This window comes from Balaenoptera physalus (assembly GCF_965194825.1).
Source record: "Balaenoptera physalus genome assembly, chromosome: 1".
Taxonomy (NCBI): Eukaryota; Metazoa; Chordata; class Mammalia; order Artiodactyla; family Balaenopteridae; genus Balaenoptera; species Balaenoptera physalus.
The window spans coordinates 117,950,391-117,977,601 of record NC_138882.1 but is presented as its reverse complement, the minus strand read 5'-3'; the positions used below and the strand labels follow the sequence as shown (position 1 = coordinate 117,977,601).

The 27,211-nt window shown below is 37.9% G+C and overlaps 1 protein-coding gene across 5 annotated transcripts in view; it reads right to left on the bottom strand.

The window, feature by feature from the left end:
* Positions 1 to 4,207: 4,207 nt before the first annotated feature.
* The window catches only part of LOC309636389 (guanylate-binding protein 6-like), a 28,881-nt gene continuing 5,877 nt past the window's right edge, over positions 4,208 to 27,211 (bottom strand). Inside the window, exons 1-5 of one of the 5 annotated variants that reach the window (XM_082409554.1) lie at positions 20,505 to 21,581; positions 19,368 to 19,470; positions 18,836 to 19,029; positions 17,666 to 17,826; positions 4,208 to 14,519 (exon numbers count right to left, since the gene is read on the bottom strand). In XM_082409554.1, coding sequence (XP_082265680.1) covers positions 14,486 to 14,519; positions 17,666 to 17,826; positions 18,836 to 19,029; positions 19,368 to 19,470; positions 20,505 to 20,618 — 606 coding nt within the window. In that variant the 5' untranslated portion in view covers positions 20,619 to 21,581 and the 3' untranslated portion in view covers positions 4,208 to 14,485. Of the gene's footprint in view, positions 14,520 to 16,110; positions 19,030 to 19,367; positions 19,471 to 20,504; positions 21,582 to 27,211 lie in introns of those variants that run through there. The other 4 variants (XM_082409555.1, XM_082409553.1, XR_014250010.1 and 1 more) reach the window with 4 other exon arrangements.

Sequence of the window (27,211 nt, the reverse complement as noted above, 5' to 3'; positions counted from 1 at the left end):
GTTGAGTTCAGTAAAAACATATTACTTCATATATTAATGAATAGTTTTCAATGTGGTTGTCTCAATTTATACTCTCACCATCAATGTATAAGAATTCCCAATGTTCCACATACTCACCACCGGTTAGATATGTCAGACTTTTAGAATGTAATCATCTTGGTGAGGGTGTGGTGAGTGTGGTAAATGCAGGTTTAATTTGCTTTTCTTTGATAATCAGAGAGATTAAGGATCTTTTCATATTTATTGCTTATTTGGATATCCTTTTTGTCACACCTATTCAAAACTCTTGCTTATTTTTCTAGTAGGTTGTCTTTTTTATTTCTTGATATAAAGATTGCTTTATATATTCTGAATTTGAGCTGTGTGTGTGTGTGTCTGTGTGTATAGATCTAAACTCATCAATTCTTTATTTCTGTTTAATGTTCTGCGTCCTATTTCTCAACCCAGAGGATGTAAAAATTATGTCTTTGTTATTTTCAAAAAAATTTATTTTTTCTTTCATATTTTGATCTACAGTCCACCTGGAATTGATTTTTTTTAATGCCAGCTGGTATTGAGCAGTGCACCTCCTGGATGTTCATCTGGCTTAAAAGGAGAAATGATCAGACATCGATTATATACTGATTCATGGCCTAATGGACAATGGTTTGGCTGGATGATCAGGGACTTAAAAGGAACATGATTGGAAAATTGGTGGGAAAGAAAAGGTATGTCTACTGTTCTCTCTGAATGGGTAAAAAACATGAAGATATTTGCATCCTATGTGAATTCTCACCTAAGTGTGACCCTCAGCAGAGAAGGATTTTGGTAATCAAGAGGAAAGGTGGCGGGAATGGAGGTCATACATGGGCTCAGCAACATGGGCTTCTGCTCACCAAGGCTGCTCTGGCTACCACCACTGCTGAGTGTCTAGCCCGTAGCAGAGATCAACACCACACTGACATGGTCCATGATGGTGTCTTCTCTGCATGCAATGCTTTTGTCAAGATTACTATCCATGGACTTACAGCACGCCTTATCCACCACCCTGGCATTCCACACAGCATTGCTTCTGATCAAGGAACTCACTTCACAGCAAATGAACTGTGACAATAGGCCCATGCCCATTGAATTCATTGGTCTTACTGTTCCCCACCATCTTGATAGAACTGTGAAATAACCTTTTTAAAACTCAATTACAGTGCCAGCTAGGTGTCCACAAACCTTGCAAGGTTGGGGCAGGTTTCTTCAAAATACTGTATATGCTCTGAATCAGTGTTCAATATACGTTGCTGATTCTTTGACAATCAAGATTCATGGGTCCAGGAATCAAGGGATAGAAATGGGAATGGCACCACTCACTATTACCACTAGGGACCCCCTAGGAAAAGTTTTGCCTCCTCTTTTCACAACTCTATGTTCTGCTAGTTTAGAGGTCTTAATTCCAGAGGTAGGAATGCTTCTACCAGGAGACACAATAAAGATTCCAATGAACTAGAAGTTAAGACTGCCATCTGGCCACTTTGGTGTCCTTGTGCCTCTGAATCAACAGGCAAAGAAGGGAATGACAGTGTTGGCTGGAATGACTGACCCTGATTACCAAGGGGAAATTGGACTACTGCTCCATAATGGAGGTGGGGAAGAGCATGTCTGGAACATAGAGGATCCTTAGGGCATCTCTTAATATTACCATGCATAATTGTTAGCGAAAGTGGGGTCCGGCTGCTCTCCACTTGAAAGCCAATAAAGAGGCAAGGTTGGTGGAAAGGACAGTTTGCTTTATTCTGGAGACCAGCAACTGGGGAGAGGTGGACTCGTGTCCAAAGGCCAACTCCCCCAACTGACAGTCAGTGGGAAGGAGCTTCTAAAGGGAAGTTTCAGGGATGTATAGGCAGAGGGAGGGGGCTACATGCGGGAGTAGCACAGTCAGCTCTGACCGTCGTCTGGAAACTGGTTGTGCAGTGGTCTGATCAGCATCATCTCGATTGTTCTAAGGACAGTGAATCTTCAGTTCCAGGGTCGGTTCGTTCCCATTTCCTTGGGGCCAGTTCTCAGAATTGTGGCAGCTTATGTCATGGCTACAGTCTGGTCATCATGTAGTTAACTTCTTTCACCTGGTGGGGGTCTCAGTATCTAGAAGACAGCTCACGTGATATGGCTCAGAATATTACCTATAGCCCTTGAAGAGGGAACTAAAGGTCCTTGACTTTGTTTAATGTCTAAACTAATATTATTTGGTCTTGTTTGACTGTTTTTCTTTGCTTCTATATTTTCTCACTTCTCTGATTAAACTTATCTTTGGATAAAGTTTTCCTACAGACGAAAGGCAGGCAGAGGACATGGGGTGGGGCGGGAAAGGACCATAGGCCCTGCTCCGTTTCATAATGATTAAGGTCAACAGAACACTAAAACAACCCAATCCAGGCAGGACTACTAATGGTCCAGACCCTTCAGAAATGAAGGTTTGGGTCACCCCATATCATGTAAAGAACCATGACCAGCTGAGATGCTTGTTAAAGGCAAAGAGAATATGAAGTAGGTAGTAGAAAAAGGTAGTTATAAATACCACATGGCTAGTTACAGAAACACAGACTGTAATTGTCATGAGTATTTCCTCCTTATTTTGCTATAATATGTTTGCATGTATGTGTATATATACAAATTTTTGTTTTCTTTCCTCTCTTAGTCTTTCAAGTAACATAAGACTTATTGATTTTACATCATAGTTTTAAGCACTGTTAACTTTACATCACAGTATTTAAGTTATGGGATATCAAGGAGAAGAGTAAACATTACTCAAGGACTTTACCTCCTTTTCTGGGGAAGGGATTAGTGCACTTTTGAATGCATGTAGTATAGCTGTATCATGTTATATGGAACTATGAGCTTGTTATTGTCTTTATTTGGAGAATAACTATGATTTAAGGAGCTGTGTATGGGTGCCAAATTGTCAAAAGGTGAACTTGTGATGGTTAATTTTATGTTTCAACTTGACTGGCTTTGGACTGCCCAGATTAAACATTATTTCTGAGTGTGTCTAAGAGGGTGTTTCCAGATGTGATTAGCATTTGGACTCAGCAGATTGTCCTCTCTAACATGGTGGGCATAATCCAATCCACTGAGGACAGGAATAGGACAAAAAGTATTGGAAGTAGGAATTCATTCCTTTTTTTCCCCTGCTGCTTCACTGTTGAGCTAGAACATTTCATCTTCTCCTGCCCTTGGAATGGAATTTACACTAATGGCTTCCCTGGTTCTCAGGCATTGGGACTCAAACTGAATTACATGACCAGCTTTCCTGGGTCTCCAGCATGAAGATGGCAGATCATGGGACTTCTCAATTAATTACAAGAGGCAAATCCTTAGTGTGTGTGTGTGTGTGTGTGTGTGTACAGATAGATACATAGATAGACATATTATCTTTTTATTTTTATATCTATCTATCTATACACACACACACACACACACACACACACACACCTCTAGATAGGTAGGTAGGTAGATAGATGGATAGATAAATAGATAGATATATAGATCCATCTCCTATTGGGTCTGCTTCTCTAGAGACCCTAACTAATACATCCCCTAGAGGGAAAATCAGATCAAAGAATGACTCCATTTTATTCCCATGATATGACATTTAGGTGGTTCTCCAGGGCTGGCTGAGACCATACTGAGTCATTGTCTGATCTATCGTAGCATGAATTTTCAGTCATGGTGAAGGTGAACACTCAGTTTTTGGATTGGAATTTATCTGAGGTAGAGTTGGAAACAGCAGCTCTTATAAACCCTACTCTCAAATGCAGGCTATATAAAAATCATGCAGTAAGTGTAGTAGATTCCATTAAAGGTGTACTGTAGGCAGCATCTCTTTTCCTAAGACTTCTTTGCTCATCACAGCTTTGATGGGTATACAAGCCTTCTGCTCCACCAAAACTCATTCTCCTACCCTGATGACTCCATTCTCTCTTCCTTACTCTGTCTGCTTTCCTCTACTCACTACCTTGCTTTGTGGAGCAAACAGGTTTCTACTGGGACTTACATCCTTGTATTTGCTACCTCTGCTCCAACAAGCATGTCAATAAATTTTTACAAACATGCACATTTCCCCTTCTAGCAAGAATTTTGGTGTGAAATGTTCAGATACTAAACATATGCTTTACCTTTTTATAATATGTTATCCCAGTAGCTCTTCCACTGCTAGAGAGTAGGAGGCTGAATTAAAAATGTGGGGCATTGTAAATTATGCACAGACACCTGTGCTCTGGAAACCATGTGAAAAAATGTCCTACAGGAGTCCAGAGGCATGCAGCTTAAAATGAATTATACATTTTGTGGGCTCTGAGCCTTGGGTGATGTTTCCAGACAAGCAGCAGCTGCATGTGATATTTTTCTAGCCAGTGAATCACAGGGGGCCACAGTGGAATAAGGAGGTTTCTAGTAACCATCTTCAAAGGCATCCTCAGGAACAGTGGCTTCATTGTCCTTTGAACAATTTTTATGCAGTCTGGTACAAGTTTAAATATTTTAAGAATCATGTTCTTGTTTTGCTAGAACAGAAGACCAGCTGATTTCCTAGAATTGAGCCTGTTATACAAGTAACTGTTTATTGCTTTCAGTTTCAATCTGAATTCTATCCCAGAACATGCTGTTTTGAGTAATCTTGAATTGACCTAAGGGATTGTTTTCCTGGCTGGAAAACATTTACAGTAGGTCATTTAACAACATAATATCGGGAAATGCCTGTAACTTTTGGGGGCTAAGGAGGGAGTTCCAACACTTCCCTTTTTACTGTTGCTTTTCAGGAGCAAGTGTGTGGCGTTTAGATCTTTTAAATCTTTCTGCAAACAGGCTGGTCAATACAGGAAGCTGCAGGGGGAACAATTGACAGGGCTGATGTCATGACTTATAATCATTATTTTTGATTGTTTTCAATTCATTCTCCACTCAGTAGGCAGTGATTTAAAAAAAAAAAAAAACCCACAATGAATCCTGTTGTTTTTATGCCCAAAAGTTTTAAAAAGTTAAACGCTTCCAGTTGCAGTGAGTATAACATCCAGTCTCCTCTGTGACTTGCAAGAATCGACATAATCTGGCTCCTGCCTACCCCCTCTCTAAACCCAAGCTATCTCTGCTTTACCACATGGGCCTTCATTCAGGACCAAACACACCAAGCTGTTCCTCAGTGAAGAGTTTTGAAGAAAGTCTCCTTCTACTGGGAACTCCATTCCCTCCTTCCTTTCCTGACTCAATTTTCTCCTAGTAAAAATTCATCTTACATGGAAGCAACCTAAATGTCCATCCACAGATAAATGCATAAAGAAGATGTGGTTTATATATATTCCATGGAATACTACTCAGCCATAAAAAAAGAATGAAATAATGCCATTTACGGCAACACGGATGGACCTAGAGATTGTCATACTAAGTGAAGAAAGTCAGACAAAGACAAATATCATGTGATATCGCTTATATGTGGAATCTAAAAAATGATACAATTAACTTATTTACAAAACAGAAACAGACTCACAGACATAGAAAACAAACTTATGGTTACCAAAGGGGAAAGCGGGAAGGAGGGATAAATTAGGAGTTTGGGATTAGCAGATATAAATAACTGTATATGAAATAAACAACAAGATCCTATTGTATAGCGCAGGGAACTATATTCAGTATTTTGTAGTAAACTATTGATATAATGGAAAAGAATCTGAAAAAGAAATATATATATATAATTGAATCACTTTGCTGTACACCAGAAACTAACACAACATTGTAAATCAACTATATTCCAATAAAAAAAATTCATCTTAACTCTCATTTTCTCAGGGAGGCATTTCTGACCAACTCGTCTACATTGGGTTACCCCTCCACACTTCTTCATGCATCCTGGACTAGTCCCTTACAATGCTTTTCAGAAGCTGAAATATTATACTTATTGGTATGACAGTCTGTTGATGTCTTACTTGTGAACTAAAAAACTGCATGAGCATGGGGACCATGGCTGTTTTACTAACCACGGTATTCCTGCTGTTTTCCCCAATGCTTTCCACAGTGTCCAGCACATGGTCAGTGGTCGATAACTATTTATTGAATAAATAAATGCAATCATGTTTAAAAGCACATGCCCTATGTCAGTCAGGTCTACATCTGAGTTTGGCTCACAGCATCCTGGGTGTTTGACCTGGTAGGACATAATGTGGGAAATCTACCCCAAGATGCTCGAACATGACTTCATGAATATGACCTCCTTTACTATTGTACTTGTTAACATCATTGTCATCATCATCATTATCATCTTCTCATGTTAGATTTAGCTTTATGGTTCTATGACTGAAAACAAACCCTTATCTCTGTGAAATACGTATGTTGTACAAGAGGCAGTAACCTTAGGGGTTTTACTTAGATTTGTCTTATAATTTTAGTGATGGTGTTGGATTTTATTCTGATATAAGTTCTTTACTTAATATTATTCTGAGTAGAAGTAAAAAGGAGAATTACAAGAGGCTTCTGATTCTGGCAACATTTTTTTCTTTTTTTATTAATTTTTATTTTATATTGGAGTATAGTTGATTTACAATGTTGTGTTAGTTTCAGATGTACAGCAAAGGGATTCAGTTATACATATACGCATATCTATTCTTTTCAGTTTCTTTTCCCATATAAGTCACTAAGGAACATTGAGTAGAGTTTCCTGTGCTATACAGTAGGTCACTGTTGATCATCTATTTTGTGTACTGTAGTTTGTATATGTTACTCCCAAACTGCTAATTTATCCCTCCGCCACCTTTTCCCTTTGGTAACCATAAGTTTGTTTTCTAAAACTGTGTTGAATAAAAGTGGCAAGAGTGGACATCCTTGTCTTGTTCCTGATCTTAGGGGAAATGGTTTCAGTTTTTCACCATTGAGAATGATGTTTGCTGTGAATTTGTCATATATGGCCTTCATTATGTTGAGGTAGGTTCTCTCTATGCCCACTTTCTGGAGAATTTTTATCATAAATGGGTACTGTATTTTGTCTAAAGCTTTTTCTGCATCTACTGAGATGATCATATGGGTTTTATTCTTGAATTTGTTGATGTGGTGTATCACACTGACTGACTTACGGATATTGAAAAATCCTTCCATCCCTGGTGTAAATCCCACTTGATCATGGTGTGTGATCCTTTTAATGTGTTGTTGGATTCAGGTTGCTAGTATTTTGGAGACAATACGACACTGATCACAGCCCACTGCTTATCACACTAGTAATTTATCTCCACTAAAGCTTAAGCTTGGAGATGCGGGGAGAGGACATTGGGCATGTACCATGTCTCTCTTGTTCTCTGCTCAGTCCCCAGGCTGGGGACAGTAGATTTGTTAAATTGAGATAATCAATCCTGAGGAAAGGGGTCTATGTGAGTAATATAGGCAATCAGATCGTGTGTTGATATGACTTAATTCAGTCTAATAGTACAAACGAAGAAGAGCCTTGGAAAATCTAAGGGGCGACAGTCCTGAGGGAGCATGGAGTTTCAGAGGCAAGGAGACAGAGTGAGCATCGAGGAGAGGGGAGAAGCCAACGATGGTAAACACCCAGAGAGTTCACCACAGTTGTCAGCAAGGAGGCCAAGGATGACCTTCCTGAGCACAGGTTTACTAGAGTGATGGACCAGGAGCCAGAGCTGGAGGAAGGAGCAGCCATGGAAATGAGGGAGATCCAAGGAAAGCAGCTCCCTTCCAAGAAGGAAAGGTAGGAAGATGTCTGGATCTCAAGAGATATGTGCTGAGTTGTGTAGTGATGAAGGGTCATAGCCTCTGCTATTTATTCTCTAAAATAATAATCAGAATAAGAATGTAAATAGAAGAATTTTTACATCTATTTAGAAAAAGAGAATGCAAATGTCACAAAATATCACAACAGGATGAACCTATCTAAGTAGTATAAGATCTCACCATAATCTTATTTTTCTCTGTAATCGAGGATTTTATTTTTTAAAATAGGTTTAATTTGAAATATTGCTTGTGTTCAGGCAAATATTTGATTGGCTTTAGTAAAATGGTTCTCTATACTATCACTTTATTTTTATAAGTTTATACAAACAGCATTATATACAAAAGTATCAAATGTCATAAATAACATAAATGTCATAATTTACATTAAATATTTAAGATTCAAAATATTCAAGATTCAAAATATTCCCACTATAATTGACTTCTTATGTGATCTGAGCAAGGCAATAACCTTACTAAATCACAATTTTCACATGGTAATTATAGAGTACTATGAATAAATCCCCTTGGGATGATTGCTAAAAAAACAAAACAGATTATCACTGCCCAGAACCTGTATGTGTAAAAAGTACCACTGTCACCACCCAGTGAAAATAATTTTCAAAAATGAAGGTAACGTCTTTTCCAAACATACAGAAGTTGAAATTCATTGGCATTAAACCTATACTACAAAAATGTTAAAGGAAGACCTTCAAGCAGAAGAAAATAATATCAGATGGAAATCTGGATTTAGAATGTAGAGCACCTGATATGTTACCTACAAGTGTACAAAGACTTGTCTTCTTTTTATTAATATAATTTGTCTAAGTGACTATGTAAACCAAAAGTAGTAAGCATAGATTATACAGTTATAGCATATGTAGTACTAACATATGTGACAATAATAGTACAAATCCAGTAGATGGAAAAGAAGGTAACTGTAAGGCATTTGTACTACAAATGAAATGTTATAATATCACTTAAGAATGGACAGTGGTAATTTAAAAATGTGTACTATAAATCCTACTTCAAACATAGAAAAAAAGACAAAGGACTAAAGCTAATAAGTCAATCAAAGAGACAAAGTGGAATCATAAATCATAAAAAGCACTCAATAAATGCAACATAAGTCAAAAAGAGAGGGAAAGGGGAACAAAAACTTGTGGAACAAATAGATAAAATAACAAGAATGTAAATTTAAGCACAACAAATAAATGCATTACATGTAAAAGTGTTAAACAACCCAACTGAAAGACAGATATTATTTTATACAATTGAAAAAACATGGAACAGTGACCTATCTGTGTTACCTTCCTATTGTGACTGTAACAAATTGCCACAAAGTTAGCGGTTTAAAACAACCACAGTGTCTTCTCTTATAGTTCTGCAGGTCAGACTCAAAAATGGATTGGCCAGCTGCATTCCTTCTGGAAGCTCTAGGGGAGAATTCATTTCTTTGCTTTTTCTAGCTTCTTGAGACTTCCTTCATTTCTTGGCTCATGGTCCCATCCTCCATCTTCAAAGCCAGCACAGTAGCATTTATGAATCTTGTTTTCTGTGCTTTCATCATCACATTACCTTTCCTGACTCTGACCCATCTGCCTCTCTCTTAAAAACACTCTTGTGATTACATTGGGTCCCCACAGAGGATGTAAATAATCTCCCCCTCTCAAGATCTTTAACTTGGTCACATTTGCAAAGTCCCTTTTGTCATGTAATGTAACATATTCACTGATTCCAGGGATTAGGATATGGACATCTTCTGGAGACCCATCCATTATTCAGTCTACCACACCTCTACATGCTGCTTGCAGAAAACCCCCTTTAACTGTAAAGACAAATAGAAGTTAAAAGTAAAAGAATGGAAAAAGATGTACCATGTTTGCCCCAAGGAAAAGAAAGCCAGAGAGGCCAAATTAATATGACAAAGTAGATTTCACAGCAATTAATATCACTAAGAGAGAGAAAACTCTTTCACAATGAAAAGGCCTCTGTTTAACAGGAGGACATAATAACCGTAAATGTTTATACATCAAATTATAGAGCTTCAAAATGCATGAATCAAATTATGATAGAAATGCAAGGGGAAATAGACAAATTCACAATTATAGCTAGGAATTTCTATGCCTCTATCTCCATAACTGACAGAACAAGTAGATGGGAAACCAGTATACAGAAGACCTGGACAACCTCATCAACTTACTTGTTCTAATTGATTTTATGGGACATTCCACCCAACACTAGCAGAATGCATATACTCCTCAAATGCACATAGAACATTTCCCAAGATAGACTACATTCTGGGAATAAAACATGTTTAACTAAATTTATTATTTTCTTAACTTGGCTAGACTATCTAGTAAAGTTTATTTCCCCCATAGTGTGAAGCATCTGGTGTCAATCCTCAGAGGGAACAGCCTTGGGCAGGCAGACAATCACCTGGGATGGCAGTGGTTTTATCAGGTTTTTCTTGGTCTCTTTCCCTAATTCCTCTGTCAAACTGTCTTCCACTAATGGAATTCCAACCATTTGTTAGGGTCAACTAACTTCCAGCTGAATGCTCTATAGTTTTTGACAATGCCTTAGGGAATAAATTGCTCCACTAGGATTCAATTAAATTTGGAGAAGGGTAGATATTACAGGCAGTTTGGGGGGTTCTGATCACAGCAGGGCTCTTAAGCGTTTCTTTTTCTGGTTCTCTCTCATAAACTAGCTGGCCTGCTGTTTAGCTTATTGCTCTTAATTAAGAAGAGTATATAATTGCTTACCAATGAAATGTCTAAACTGCTTACCACCCAAATTTCTTTCTTGATTACCACTCAAACATCAGTTGGTTTTGACAGAGGCTTTAGGTTTGGACTCCCCTACACTTTGTTACAAATAAAGTCAGTTTCTTTGGAGACAGTTTCAGAGTCTCTTATCTATGGATTTCCCTGACCCTGGGCAAAATCTCTGAGTTCCTGCTCCAGAGCTAGGGGTGAGACATTGGCCCATTTCTGTCTAACACCTCTGTTTAAAAGCAAGTTGCTGGGCAAAGGCAGTAGCCTCTTTTATTCTCAGTTTGTGTCTCCTGAACCAGAATATCTGCCCTAGGAGTGAGCATTGCAAGTGTGATCAGGACTCCAGCATTCTAGGCCTGAAGGCACCGGCCAGAGATCCCCAACCAGGTGAATGGAGGATGGGTGGAGGAAGACAGGATCTCACTTCTTGACTGCACTCACCAGGAGTTTAGCCTCTGCAACTCAGAGCTGGGAATGATGAAAAATGCTAGTGGCTGCTCCTCTTAGTGTGGTAGTGTCCCTTGACTGGAGCTGATGGTAGGGAGATCTCTGTTACCATGGCCACACAAACCCAAAGTGCAGATTCTGTCATGATGAGCTGGGAGTGTGGAGAGGGAGCAGATAGTGGCTCAAGTATGATAGACTTGCACTGTTATTTCCAAAATTTAGTCATTTATTTTCTTGAATAAGTGCCTATTTATTTGCTGTATGTCCTAGGGCAATTTCCAGAGACATTAAATGGTTGCTGTTTAAATAATTTACACCAGTACAGTTCTTCTGCTGGGGAGTAGGTCTGTAAAATTCCTAACGCTGCCATTCCAGAAGTTGAATTCCAGTTTTAAAACATTTTAGTTTAGTGTAATAGTATAAAGGACAGAGAAGGATCTTTTCCTGCTTTATAGGAAATGGCTTCTCAAGCCTATAGCTAAAAATAAAGGTGGGTAAATATTTGCCATTTTTAGTTGAAATGCTCAGATCTTGCCATCAGCCACCTCCTCTTCCTAGCCCTCTGAGAATGGCCTTTTTAGCACAATTGGAACCACTGCTCTCTATCCTTCTTCTCCATCATTTTTCCAGGAACCACGACAGTATCCCCAAAGGACTGTCACCAAGAGGCCACCAAAAAGCAGAATCTATGAAATGTAGCTAGGTGAAGTTTTCCAGGGGTTGAGGTGGAACCCTTGTCCTTAGGGCCTGATGGGTCTCAACTCATTACTAGGGAGAGCTTAGAGACCAACAGACAGAATATTAAAGAAACTTTTAACATATCTCTCTTTCCCAATTCTTACAACACAAGAGAAACAAATTCATGGAGTAGAAGCATGTGTGTGCAGACGTATACCATGTCTTCTAGAGGTGTTCAATAAAATCACAAATGATACAAAAATATTATATCTTGGCTTGCACTGGTACTTATTACTGAAAGAGGAACACTAAAATTATTCTGTTCTTTAAAGTCTGGATTAGAATATCTTGGACAGGAGGATATAGAATAAGAAACAAAGAGAATTTATAAACATGGTAATAGGAAGTAATTTCCTATTTATACCCATTCCCCAATACCTCCTTCACAGAAAAGCACTTTGATACCCTCTGAGTGTCAAGCAAGAAAGAGGCACCATGGTACCTGCTCCAAATATATTAGTTTTTATCTGTATTTAAATTGTATTAGTTAAAATTCCATTGGTCAAATTGAAGAATAGACATGTATTTCATAAAGATAAACCATATTTGGCACATCAGACCACTCTCAATAACTTTCAGAGGATTAAAATCTTTCAGAATATGTTCTCCGACAAAGAGAAAATTATATTGTTATTTTTTTTAAAACTCTGTAAAAATGCCCAATATTTGTAAGTTAAGTATGCGCACCTATGTAACTCCAGAAGTAAAGGTGAGATCACAAGGGTAATTTGGTAAACATTGTAAAAACACAGTATCAATATTTTAGTTATGTATGCAATAATTATAATAAAATTTATAATTTTAAAACTTCCTAAAATAGAAAAGGTTTAAATATTGATCCTAGCTTATGTCTTAAGAAATAAGAAAAAAATTAAACGGAATACAAACCAAAAAAGTTATAAAATAGAAAACTTGCAGGCAAAAACCAAAATTTAAATAATTAAAAATTTTCTTATTTGAAAATATTTATAAAATTGGTGACCACTTAAAATGGTCGAGATAAGTGGAGAAAACATAAATCTAGCTATCAAGAGCCTTGTATCAGTACATTAATGTAATCCTTCTATTTGAGATCTTGTCTGTGTCTTGGTCCTGCTGGATCCAAGAACACAACATCCTCAGCAAAAGTCTTTAATTTTTGACTATGAGTTACAGGAGAGATATTTACTATCCCTCAAAATATTTTTTAAAATGTTTCACTTATTCATTCAGTTTTTCAATCACCACCCTCCTTGGTTTATACTATGCTAATGTTAATGTATTGGATCCTAGGGATTCAAAAGTGAATATCTCCTGAAGAAGCATTCAATTTTATTTCCAGGAAATAGAAATTAGATTGAAGCTAAACTTAAGGAAAGACTGTTCTTTCTTATTCTAATAGAGCTGAATCTCTAGCCAGAAAAGAAAAATTTTCAATTTTTATTCCCTATAAAATATTACTTATTTTTAATATCCCTATGTAGCATAAGCTCCATGAAGAGAAGAGCTTTATCTGTCTTGTCCTTTTCTTCATAGAGCTCAGACAATGATAGGTACAGAATGAGAATTGAGCAGTCAAATAAATGAATCTAAAACTTAATGTATATGAAATACAGATGTGTACAAATTATTAATTAGATGAAAGCATTTTTTTTCTTTTTGTTCTTTAATTTACGGTGTTTTAATTCCCTGTTGTTGCTATAACAAATTACCACAAACTTAGTGCTTTAAAATAACCCAAATGTTTTCTTTACAATTCTGGAAATCAGAGTCAAAAGTGGGTTGGCAGGGATGCTTTCCTTCTGGAAAATGGGAGAATCTTCTCCTTACTTTTTCTAGCTTCTGAGGGCAAAGTCTATTCTTTGGCCCATCTGGTATCTTCAAGGACGACATGGTACATCTTCCAAACTCTCTTGCCCTTTCTGTAGTCTCCTCACTGTTTTCTGCCTTTTACCTTCCTACCTCCCTCTTACAAGGATCCTTGTGATTACATTGGGTTCACCAGAATCATGTACCCATCTCCAGAGCCTTAACTAAATCACATCTGCAAAGTCCTTTTACCATGTAAGGGAACATATTCATAGGTTTTGGCAGTTATTGGGGAAACTCTTTGAAGATTATTCAGCCTACCGCATAGGATCTCTTTAGTTGAAGGAATCAGAACATCTGTTTAATTTGAGCTCTCGATGGGAACAGATATTTCTATAGAGTAGCTTGGTTTTCTATTAAACTCTCCAATTTATGGACACATTCATTATCGTATGGTTTCTCTCTTAAAAATGCAAAGCCACCTTCCTTCTGAACACTTAAGTCTCAGCTGAATAGACCTGATTAAAATTCCTGGTGCAGATGTGTTAACTTCCTCACAGAACCACAGATCCTGTGACGTCAAGGTTACAGAGGAGGAGACCTCTCTACAGAAGTTTCTTTTGTTCTGATAGCCTTTAAATCACTCTAGAGACATGAATCTGATGTCTAAACTGCAAACTACTATTACCTCCTCTGATACTGGAAGGATTCATGGAATTTTTTTTTTTAAATAATCTTTTATTTATTTATTTATTTATTTTTATATTTATTGTTGGGTCTCCGTTTCTGTGCGAGGGCTTTCTCTAGTTGCCACAAGCGGGGGCCACTCTTTATCGCGGTGCTCGGGCCTCTTCACTATCGCGGCCTCTCTTGTTGCGGAGCACAGGCTCCAGATGCTCAGGCTCAATAGTTGTTGTTCATGGGCCTAGTTGCTCCGCGGCATGCGGGATCTTCCCAGACCAGGGCTCGAACCCGTGTCCCCTGTATTAGGAGGCAGATTCTCAAACACTGTGCCACCAGGGAAGCTCTGGAATTCTTACAATTGAAAAAAGAATCATGTAAAATATCATCTTCGTCTTATTTAGCACATCCTATGCCTAAACATACTTTGAGAAGATGAGCAGAAAAATGGTCTCTGCCCTCAGATGAACTTTACTATCTACCTTAAAATAGTTACTAGACACAAGTTAATTGTGCCTGGACAAGGACTCTGGTTACTACCTAAATCCATATGCCCCTACTTTATCAGGGTGTGTGTGAATCTTTCTGGTATTGGGTATCAATGCCAAGTTGGATCCTGAGTCAAGAGTCCTTAAATGTGTGGGTAGTTCCATTTCCTGAGTGCATATGTACTTGACTAAATGGTCAGTGGTCCCCCAGAGTGAGGGCAGAAAGACTTGTTTTCATTTTTCTTGTCCTGGAGTCTCAGGATCCTTCTTCCCGAGGACCCGGATCTCCTCCAGATGATGGGTTCCTGGTCTGAAACTGGCTCAGATCAAGGCTAGGTATTGGAACACTTTACTAGGGCTATAAATCCATAGCCTCCTCCTAAACCATCCTTGACTCCATTGATTTTTTTCCTCCCTGTCTCACTTGACCATGTTCTATTCATCGTCTTCTGAGTTCTCTATGATCAGGCCTAGCAGGCTGTCACTCCAACCTTGCTACTCAACTATCACTGCTTCCACTTGGCTTCTGATGTGTAGGAGCCAACACGTGGCCTCCATGTGACATGGTCTCTCACCTCTCATCTCTCTTGGTCAACACCACCAGGAGTCCAGTTCTGCAGTGGCACGTCATCCCACCTACCCTGACACATTGCAGAGAGGTCAGCATGGAATGTTTTAAGGATGACAGGATCCCTCTCACCAGTGCACATTCTTGTTCTTGGCTAGTTTTCCTTCTAACACCTTAAAGTTCCACTTCAGAGGTAGAAAATGGAGGCCACTCTAAGTGAGATTTCAAAGATCACCAGAAACTTTTTACCTTAGTTTTGAAATGAATATAGGGATTAAAGAACCAAGGTCAAAATGAAAAGAAGATTAGGATGCAAATTTTGTGCTTTCCAGTCCTCTGATTCTGCCTTAAACCCTTCACTGAACTGGGTGATGTCATTTCTTGGAGCAAGGAGCAATTTATCATCTAGTGGTCAGTTTCACATCGCATTAGTATTGATTATTAGTATTATTTTATAATTTCTTTTTTATTTATGAATATTAAGCTTTCTTTACAAAATTTCAAATATAGAATATATAATGCAAACTATGTATCCTTCCTCCACCTGATCTCACCCAGTTTTCCCCAGAAAGAATGTTCCTAGTTTTCATGAATTCCTCTCTTTTTTCACAAAAACTACACTATACACATGGTTTGACACCTCATTTTTTCACCTTAAGATATATCTTGAAGATTGTTCTATAGTAGTATATGTAAACTCCATTGTCAAATTATTTAATGGCTACCTAGCATTTACTACATGTATGTGCTAACTTTGTATTTATATTACCACTTTTTATTAAAAGCAATACCACAATGGATCTCATTTTCATATGTGTGTGTGTATAATTGTGCACATGTATTTTCCTAAAAGTGAACATGCTATATCAAGGCATAAATACATTAAAATGTAAGAAATATTAAGACAAATTCTCAATAGAAATTGTACAATTTATACTCCCATATGAGATAGCTCTTCTTTCCATACCTTTCTAACATAACTTGCTATCAGATTTTTTTGACCTTTGTCAATCTGAGAAGTGAAAGATTATATCTGGTAGTTTCAGTTTCATTTCACTAATTATGAATAAGTTGGAATATGTTTTATTTATTTTCTGTGAACTTCTACTCACATATCTCTTTCATATTACTTAAATAAACTAGCTTTTCCTATGATAAAAGCTGAAAATATATTTTCAGACAGCTGTTTGTCCTTTGACTTTGTTTTCTTGACATAAAGGATTTATTTCAGTTTTATGTGCTTTTGTATGTATCTTATATCTTCTGGGTTTGTGTCTTGCTTAGAAAGGACTACCACATTCTAAGATTTTAAAAAATTATTTGCAATTTCCAAGTTTTATAATTTCAATCTTCATGTTGAAATCTATAGGAAATCTGGAATTTCTTTGCCATAATATATGTATATATATGTTGCCATAATATATACATATACATATATATGATATCTAATCTCTATTTTCTCTAGGTGTCTGTCAAGTTGCTTTAGACAATTTATTCAACAGTTCATTATTTCCCACTGATATCAAATAAAACATTTAAGAGAAATAGTTTCTGGAAGTGTTTGTCTCTATCTCTAGACTAGGTAAACTGTTCTATAGCTTTGTCTGTATTGTTAGGACCCAGAGCTGCACTGGTCTGATGAACACAGCTCTAGAACAGGTTTTCATATGGAGTAGATATGGCTCCTCTACTTTTCTTCTGTATTATCCTGACAATTTTTAAAAGTATGTTAAGCATTTCCATGTAAACATGTAGAAAGGTAGTAGCCTACCTCTCTTTATAAAAACATAATTTTACCATAGAACACATTACATTTATAAGTGAATTAGAGGAGAATTGACTTTAATATGTATAAATTATATAATTCTTCTTTTGTGACTTTCAGTGTCATGCTTGACACATTTTTTCAAGGTAATTTTTACCTCTATTGCAAATTTAGTCTCTTTCTACCTCCTGAAACAGCAGGTGGCAAACTTTTTCTGTAAAGGACCCAAGAGGAAATACTTTATATTTTATGGGTCAAACAGTGTTTGTTGCAACTATTCAACTCTGCAGATGTTGTGGTATGAAAGCAGCCATAGACAATATGCAAATGAATGAGTGTGGTATTGTGCCAATAAAACTTTACTTACAAAAATAGCAGGGCAGATTTGGTCTATGGGCCAAAGTTTGCCAACCCTTTTTATAAAGTTATTGGTTTTCCCCTTTAAACTAACTAGTAAAACCAACATTTAATCTATCTAAAGTGTGTCAGGCAGCGATATCCTCTAGTAGGCACTTTTTATGTTTAAAGCTTTCTGAGTGAAACTAAAAAACATATATGTCAAAAATAGGGCAGAGCATATATCCATATTCTATAATTTCCTTAAAATAAAAGCTAATCCTATTTAAACAGTGAGCTCAGGCCCTTCAGACCCTGACCAATTAGTTTAGCAGGAACAGACAGAATTGCAGTTGTTTCAGTGGCAAGTGTGTCCAAGGCCCGTGCAATCCAGAGAGTCTTATCCTTTTTATTATTCTCAATTATATTTCTTAGACGATTCATCTCTTCTTTCATCTGCTCGGATTCATTACTAAATCCTTCAGTAAGCAGATCATTTGGAATCTAAAACAAAGGATTGTGGGCAGAGGAAAAAGCGAACTTTTGAAAATCCCCATTTTTTCAAGAGTCAGATTTTATATTTAAGAACTTTGCTAAATTGTCTCTGTTTGACACATATAATTATTCTCTCTTATTAGATCATCAAAGGACAATATTTGAAGCAAAGAATATCTTCTGGTTTAGACCTGGACAGTGAGAGGAAGGATAGTTCCCAATCTTACTGATATTCATACACCATTAGGGCTTTGCTAGGGTTCTAAGTCAGGCATGAGGACAAATGCAATCATACGTTCCAACCAAAACTTAGGGTTGGGAGAGAGCCATTAGTTCACTTGCACAAATTATCAGTCCCATTTGGGATGGCATGGTCACCCATATCGTGGAAATAATGGGAACTTATAAACTGATCAAGAAATCCCATATAAACACTTCTAGATGGGAAAGAGAATTCCCCCAATTCTATGTGGTGACACAGGCAAGCTATCCACACCTGGAGAAAACTACAGCAAGTTTATAAGGTGTCAGTTCCCCACACTTCTATATCTGGACATATCAGATAGTTTTAGGTCAGCATAGATCCAAATCAGGGTCTTTGGTGCTAGTAGGGTTCCTGACCATTGACAGTGATCTTAGCAAAACACCCAATTGCCGCTAATATTAAAAACACCTAGATGGAATAGCTACTTGATAATCCACGAAACCCTGAATAATTTGGGCTCCATGAGATCTTCCTAGAATCTCAGCTATAGAGAATCTAAAATCTTGGAGAGGTTATTTATATTCTTCAAGGACTTGGAGGGGCCAAGGTCATCCTGGACTCTCCAGGGTCTCAGTGTGGAGCAGAATTCAAAGATCTTTTGAAAAGCCAGGATTCAAAAATTTGAGTGAATCAAATGCAGTAAATGGCAGTAGTGCTTTTTTTTTCTTTAATTTTGCTTTAACTTTCACCCATTCCTTCCTGATGTGCCAGGTCAATGACAGTCAGGAACTAGTGAGGCCATGCCAGACTTACCTTTGGCCTGTGCTCCAGCATCCTTTCCTGCTCTCTCAGAAGGTTTTCTCTTTCCCTCTCCAGCTTCTCTCTCAGTCGGACTATGTCTTCCCTGAGGTTTCTCTCTTGAGCCTCCATCTGCTGTTGCTGCTCCCAGTGTTTCTGTCTAAGCAATTCCTGTTCCTTCTCAGTTGCCTCCTTCCTGGATCGCTCCTCTGCCCCATTAAGGTTTCAGAAAGAGAAGAAAGTAGCAGATCAGGCTCAAACTCTACCTTCTTGGGATCAGAGACCAAATCAAATTTGAAAAAGAGGGTGAGAAATCTCTGAATTCACCTAGTGCCACACCATCAAGAGCAGGTCTGAGAATATGATGGGAAGGGCCTTGACTGTCTGGTTGATGTCCAACCACAACTCTGTTATTTTCAGATTTAGCAGAGAGTGTATTCCACAAAAGAATTGGAAGCTCGTTATTTTGCAAAGCTCTTCATTCGATCTGTCAGAGGGCATTGCAGGAACATCCCAACCCTGCTAAGAGTTAAGCCCTGCCCCATACCTGCTATGGCCTTCTCCCTATAGGTCAGGGCTTCATCTGCTTGCAGAATGGATTTCTCAGTTGCCACCTGAGACTGCAGGAAGCTCTGGAGCACCTCATATGCCTGAGGAATTAAGAAGGACCAAAGCACTTTAGATTCCTACTGAGGAGACTTGTTCTGTACAAACAAGTCCATCCATGTCATTTTTACTTTCTGCTTCAAATGCTCCAGGATCCTCCTACAAAGCATCCAAGCTCCCGAATGTCACCAGAGACTCTCCCTATCTCTCTCCAGTCCCCTGCCCAGTGCTACTTCCTTCCATCTGCTCCAGGTATCAAGCAGTCAGAATTAAACACAGTTGTACAAACCCACTGTCTCATATATTTGCATGTTTACCTGGGGCTCTTCCCTTTGGATAACATCTCAACCTGAACAACATGTACAAATATTTCAACTTACATCCCCCTCTTTTTCGGGAAATTTTCCTAGACTATGTGCCCAATGTGAAAGTCTGACTGTAATCTATGCAGCTGTTCTCTCCTACCACTTGCTAGTGTGTAAATTTAGGCAAGTTATTTAACCATCCCGTGCCTCCTAGTTCACATATATAAAATGTGGGTAATAAGAGTAGATGCTTCAGAACATCTTTTGGAGGATTAAATTTAAATCTCTAGAGAAAGAGTTTGACATTATGCCTATAGGCAATAACAGTTCGATATATATTCTTTGTATTGTTATTATGATGTTTATTACCACCATCAGTGCAGCCCAGGATCACAGTTTCATAAGCGTTATTCCTCCGTATACAATTGTCTATTTATTTCACTTCCCCTCTCACTTTAATCAGCCTTGAATACAAAGATTCTGACTTTGCATCATAAATCCTCAGCATGTGGCACATTAAATGTCATGTTTTTGGATAAAGAAAATGAATAACTTCTGTTCTGTCTCTGGTGGATTTTAGAAAGCCATACTTGTTTTGGGGGACTGGACATTTCTCCTCAGGGATAAATAGCATGTAATGGGCCTTGAGAGCTAAAGCTGTCATGATATGCCCATGCTCCCGCATTACCCACACCTGGTGCTGAGCTCTCAGATTTTCAGGAAACCCCCTTGACTCTATTATGTAGGCTCCCCATGCTTCCCTTATCCCTCACCTTCACTCCTTTCCTGGGTACTTGGCAATAATCCCATTCAAACCTTTCCTTTGTTTTCCTGTAGAGTTTGTGCCCTCCAGGAACAGAGAAAGTTCCTGCTGAAATACTTTCCATTAGGGCCTTTGAAAGCTGATCAAGTTTAGCCTGGCAGAATTTGACAGATGCCTCTTCATTCTGCAGCAAGAAACCCTCCTTCTTGTTCTTTATGATTTCTTGCAAGGGAAATGTAGAGGGATGTCACCAGAAGCAAGGAACAGAAGAGATAGATTTCCAAGGAATCTGGTAGAAAGATTGGTCGAACTGTGGTCCTCATGAGAAAAGCATTCTAGTGGAGAAACACAAGCAATGTAGCCAGAATACAGAGATTTACTCCCAACCCTGAAATCTCTGCAAGACTATGGAAAACTTTCTTAACGTCCCTGGGCCACAGGTTCTTCATGCGTGAAATGCTGAGGTTGAATTATCTATTCTCTATCGTTCTTAGTAACTGTAGCATCCTGTGGCTCTATCTTCATGAAAACAATAAGACAACTAAAGAAGAAAGTAAATATAAAGAAGGATCTTGATTCTTCCAATCCAAGAACATGGTATATCTCTCCATCTATTTGTATCATCTTTAATTTCTTTCATCAGTGTCTTATAATTTTCTGCATAAATGTCTTTTGTCTCCTTAGGTAGGTTTATTCCTAGATATTTTATTCTTTTTGTTGCAATGGTAAATGGGAGTGTTTTCTTAATTTCACTTTCAGATTTTTCATCATTAGTGTATAGGAATGCAAGAGATTTCTGGGCATTAATTTTGTATCCTGCTACTTTACCAAATTCATTGATTAGCTCTAGTAGTTTTCTGGTAGCATCTTTAGGATTCTCTATGTATAGTATCATGTCATCTGCAAACAGTGACAGTTTTACTTCTTCTTTTCCGTTTTGGATTCCTTTTATTTCTTTTTCTTCTCTGATTGTTGTGGCTAAAATTTCCAAAACTATGTTGAATAATAGTTGTGAGAGTGGGCAACCTTGTCTTGTTACTGATCTTAGTGGAAATGGTTTCAGTTTTTCACCATTGAGGACAATGTTGTCTGTGGGTTTGTCATATATGGCCTTTATTATGTTGAGGAAAGTTCGCTCTATGCCTACTTTCTTCAGGGCTTTTATCATAAATCGGTGTTGAATTTTGTTGAAAGCTTTCTCTGCATCTATTGAGATGATCATATGGTTTTTCTCCTTCAGTTTGTTAATATGGTGTATCACGTTGATTGATTTGCATATATTGAAGAATCCTTGCATTCCTGGAGTAAACCCCACTTGATCATGGTGTATGATCCTTTTAATGTGCTGTTGGATTCTGTATTTTGTTGAGGATTTTTGCATTTATGTTCATCAGTGATATTGGCCTGTAGTTTTCTTTCTTTGCGACATCTTTGTCTGGTTTTGATATCAGGTTGATGGTGGCCTCATAGAATGAGTTTGGGAGTGTTCCTCCCTCCGCAATGTTTTGGAAGAGTTTGAGACGGATATGTGTTAGCTCTTCTCTAAATGTTTGATAGAAATTGCCTGTGAATCCATCTGGTCCTGGGCTTTTGTTTATTGGAAGATTTTTAATCACAGTTTCAATTTCAGTGCTTGTGATTTGTCTGTTTATATTTTCTATTTCTTCCTGGTTCAGTCTTGGAAGGTTGTGCTTTTCTAAGAATTTGTCCATTTCTTCCAGATTCGCCATTTAATTGGCATATAGTTGCTTGTAGTAATCTCTCATGATCCTTTGTATTTCTGCAGTGTCAGTTGTTACTTTTCCTTTTTCATTTCTAATTCTGTTGAGTTGAGTCTTCTCCTTTTTTTTCTTGATGAGTCTGGCTAATGGTTTATCAATTTGGTTTATCTTCTCAAAGAGCCAGCTTTCAGTTTTATTGATCTTTGCTCTCGTTTCCTTCATTTCTTTTTCATTTATTTCTGATCTGATCTTCATGATTTGTTCCCTTCTGTTAACTTTGGGGGTTGTTTGTTCTTCTTTCTCTAATTGCTTTAGGTGTAAGGTTAGTTTGTTTATTTGAGATTTTTCTTGTTTCTTGAGGTAGGATTGTATTGCTATAAACTTCCCTCTTAGAACTGCTTTTGCTGCATCCCATAGGTTTTGGGCTGTCGTGTTTTCATTGTCATTTGTTTCTAGGTATATTTTGATTTCCTCTTTGATTTCTTCAGTGATCTTTTAGTTATTTAGTAGCATATTGTTTAGCCTCCATGCGTGTATCACCTCACACCAGTTAGAATGGGCATCATTAGAAAATCTACAAACAAGAAATGCTGGAGAGGGTGTGGAGAAAAGGGAACCCTCTTGCACTGTTGGTGGGAATGTAAATTGATACAGCCACTATGGAGAATAGTATGGCAGCTCCTTAAAAAACTAAAAATAGAACTACCATACAACTCATCAATCCCACTACTGGGCATATACCCTGAGAAAACCATCATTCAAAAAGCGTCATGTACCACAATGTTCATTGCAGCTCTGTTTACAATAGCCAGGACGTGGAAGCAACCTAAGTGTCCACTGACAAATGAATGGATAAAGAAAATGTGGCACATATATACAGTGGAATATTACTCAGCCATAAAAAGAAATGAAATTGAGTTATTTGTAGTGAGGTGGATGGAACTAGAGACTGTCATACAGAGTGAAGTAAGTCAGAAAGAGAAAAACAAATACCGTATCCTAACACATTTATATGGCATCTAAAAAAAAATAATGGTTCTGATGAACCTAGGGGCAGGACAGGAATAAAGACACAGATGTAGAGAATGGACTTGAGGACATAGGGAGGGGAAAGGGTAAGCTGGAATGAAGTGAGAGAGTGGCATGGACATATATTCACTGCCAAATGTAAAATAGATAGCTAGTGGGAAGCAGCTGCATAGCACAGGGAGATAAGCTCAGTGCTTTGTGTCCCTCTAGAGGGGTGGGATAGGGAGGTTGGGAGGGAGATGCAAGTGGCAGGAGATATGGGGATGTATGTATATGTATAGCTGATTCACTTTGTTATACAGCAGAAACTAACACACCATTGAAAAGCAATTATACTCCAATAAAGATGTTAAAAAATATATATGTGGTATATATATAAAATGGAATATTACTCAGCCTTAAAAAGGAACGAAATTGTGTCATTTGCAGATACATGGATGGACCTAGAGACTGCCATAGAGAGTGAAGTAAGTCAGAAAGAGAAAAACATATAAATGAAATATTATAGGAGTAACAAAGAAAGAGAAAAACAAGTATCATATATTAACATATATATGTGGAATCTAGAAAAATGGTATAGATGATCTTATTTGCAAAGTAGAAATAGAAACACGGACATAGAGAAAAATCATATGGATACCAAGTGGGAAAGGGGGGTGGTGGGATGATTTGGGAGACTGGGATTGACATATGTACACTACTATGGATAAAACAGATAACTAATGAGTACCTACTGTATAGCACAGGAAACTCTACTTAGTGCTCTGTGGTGACCTAAATGGAAAGGAAATCCAAAAAAGAGGGGATATATGTATATGTATAGCTGATTCACATTGCTGTACAGCAGATACTAACAGAACATTGTAAAGCACCTATAATGCAATAAAAATTAATTTGAAAAAAGACTACAATAAAATAATACTAGCTTTTAGGCTAATTTTTTAATGAATTGATCTCTTAAATATAATTGAAAACAAAAAGTATAGTTGCAAAATGTTGTTATAGTAATACTAGCTTTTATACTTGGCTATGTATTTACCTTTAATTAGATCCTTATTTATTTCACTGGTGCTTCTGCCATGAAGAAAATGTGTATAGAAGGGCCCTGAGAAGATCTGAGTTATTCCAAGCTCTTAATACTGACTTTTTCCCTGCCCACCTTCATGTGCACAGTGCAGGGAACCTTAGGACCAGGGACGTGCCTGCTGTCCAAGCCACAGACTGAGAAAATAAGGTTTTCACTAAAACAAACCTTGTTAACCATAAATACTTGACCCTTTCCCTTCTAACGTCCATCAATGCCTTGATAGCATCTGAGGTCCACCTACTCAATAGTCTACATTCTGGTCCTGGTGGAAACTCCATTCCTTAATTATATTTCAGGGAAACTGGGAGAAAAGAAACACAAAATTAGTAACCAAAAGGAAACACTGAAATACAAGAGCTCTTTCTGGTGGTCCCTAACCATCAATCCAACACTAACAGGGATAATCATCACCTTGTGCCTCTGGAAATAGGATCTTCATATCTAGGCTGCACTTCAGAGTCTCTGAGTTTAGTCATTCTTTCTTACTGTGTTCCTGACACAGTATGCATAGGCTAAGGCCTACAATTAAAAATTCATCTATTTTTGGTTACATCTTTGCAATGAATATCTAAGATGGCTAAAGTGCTCCCAGAGCTGTGAGGATCTCAGATTGGATGTTATTGCTGGCATAGGGCAGCCATATCCTATGATGCAGTACAGTGGCTCTACCCAAAGCCAGGGAGGTTGTGGGTGGTGGAGGGTGACCATCATTGTATTGAGAAGCAAAGTCATCACCTTATCTAACCATCCTCTCCCCAGATCTAAGGCTTAAGCAGATGCTAAGAGAAAAATGATCAGTGAAGCCAATGCTGAGGGAAGACCTGGGACTAGGATGACGTTGGGAACACAAGACATGAAATGTTAAGACAGAAATTTCATGCATCTCTTCTGTCTCTTGGACTTAGTTGTTGAGAACAGCTATAGAACTAGTGATGAGGATACCAAGTATTCATCAAAATCTGAGTTTTTAAATTGACAATTCCAGTTTGATATATGACAAATCAATGAAATGTAATATATAGAGAACCATTTATAACATTCAAGGGACTGAAGAAGTTTGGGGTTCCAAAGGAAAACAACTTTGGATTTTTCTCCTTTTTTAGAAGTCATCAAAATCGTTTTGGCCACACAGCTTAAGAATCACCCTCTGTGCAGGGAAATTGAGTCATCATTGGGAAACTGATTTTTTAAAAAAAATAGAAATGTGCATCAACTTCAAAAAAAGGATGTATAAGTCAATAAAATGTCTATTTCAATTAAAATCAGTGAAGAATAATAAGAAGACCAATTTCTGCACCTTTCATGTAACTGTTCAAAAATATTCATGTGAAAAGACTCAGAACCAAACTCTGCCCTCAGGTGGCTTGCATAACTCCTGGACATGTCTACCACAGGACTTCATTAAGGAAGAAGAAAGAACTACTTATTTCCCAGGAAGTGCTGAGTTGGTTCTTCCCAATTTTCAGAATATACCCATAAAGAAGCTTCCCCATGGGGTGTCAGAGGCAAGCTTGGGCCTGAGCAATGACTTACAGCCAGGAGACAACATGCTTGTGTCCCACATTTTAAGGGTGAGACTGGGGGTAGAAGTAAGGCTGCCACCTTTAGGTAGCCTATTTGTTTTTGAATCTCATTTTTTTCAGCCATTGAATAAATAAAGGCAGTCAGAGCTCTCTGAGTCAAGTATAGTCTTCACTCAAAAAAAAAAAAAAATGTGTAGGAGATTAATGTGGAGCCCTGGTTGAGAATAAGCAATGAGTCTTTCCTAATGTATATAGAGTGAGGAAACTTTAGGTCATTGATGAAGAAAATGCCTCCCAACCCTACCCCCTCCAAAGAGCCAGGAGGAGACCCTAATCTCTCATCTCTCCAGGCAGGGTTCTTTCCACTCCACCTGCTGCTGTCCTGGTTATGTGACACAGTGTGAGGCTGTCACCTTGCACCTACCATTAGTCCAAATGGAAAAGCTGAGCTTTCTCAGAAATAAAGCCAGCATCTGAACCCTGCAGTATAGACTATCAGGCTACATTCTCCCTGACCTCCTCATTCCTCACATACCATTTTGAATCAGAAAGTGAGAGTTTTGAGCTCAAGACTAATTTGCATGCAAAAGAAAGTTGACAAATTACCATTTCTGCTCCACAGCTCTTCAGATCAGTGAGTTCCAGAAAAAGCTCCTGGTTGTTTCCCACTCATCCTTGCTCTCTGTCCTCCTCCCCCTTTTTTGTTGTTATTTTATAGAAGTTGAAAAGAAACTGAGCAATATTTTTTCATTCTCACAAAGGAAAAAGAGCAAACAACTGAAACTGAAAATAATACTCATTTATGGTTTTCTTTTTTTGTTTTGTTTTGTTTTTGTAGGGACCACATATTTGGAAACAACGAAGGATAAAAGTAGGCCTTACAGTCATTTTTAAGAGTTGATTGGAAAGAGTGAGAATGAATTATTTCATATAAATACAGCTTTGCAGAAACAAAGCAAAAAACTGAAACTGTTTGTTTGGTAGGGGCTATAATTTGGAAACAACAAAGCATAAAAATACAGGCTTAGACCTTATAATTATTTTCTGAGTTGATTAGAAAGAGTGAGAATGAATTATTTCATATAAATACAGCTTTGTAGAATCTCTGTAATATTAATATGGTTAATATAAGAAAGAGTTTTAAAAAGTATTTAATTTGTATGTCAAGGATCATCATTTCTGTTTTTCCAATACCCAGAGGGGCGCAATCAGGATGTGTCTGAGGAGGGAAGGAGGGGACAGAAGGGAGCAACTCCACACAGCGCCTCTGCGAGGGAACAGGGGTTTGGTCCCTGAGTCCTAGAAAGGACGTCAGCTCCCTTTCTGTGGATGACATCAGATGCACTCCTCCTTCACC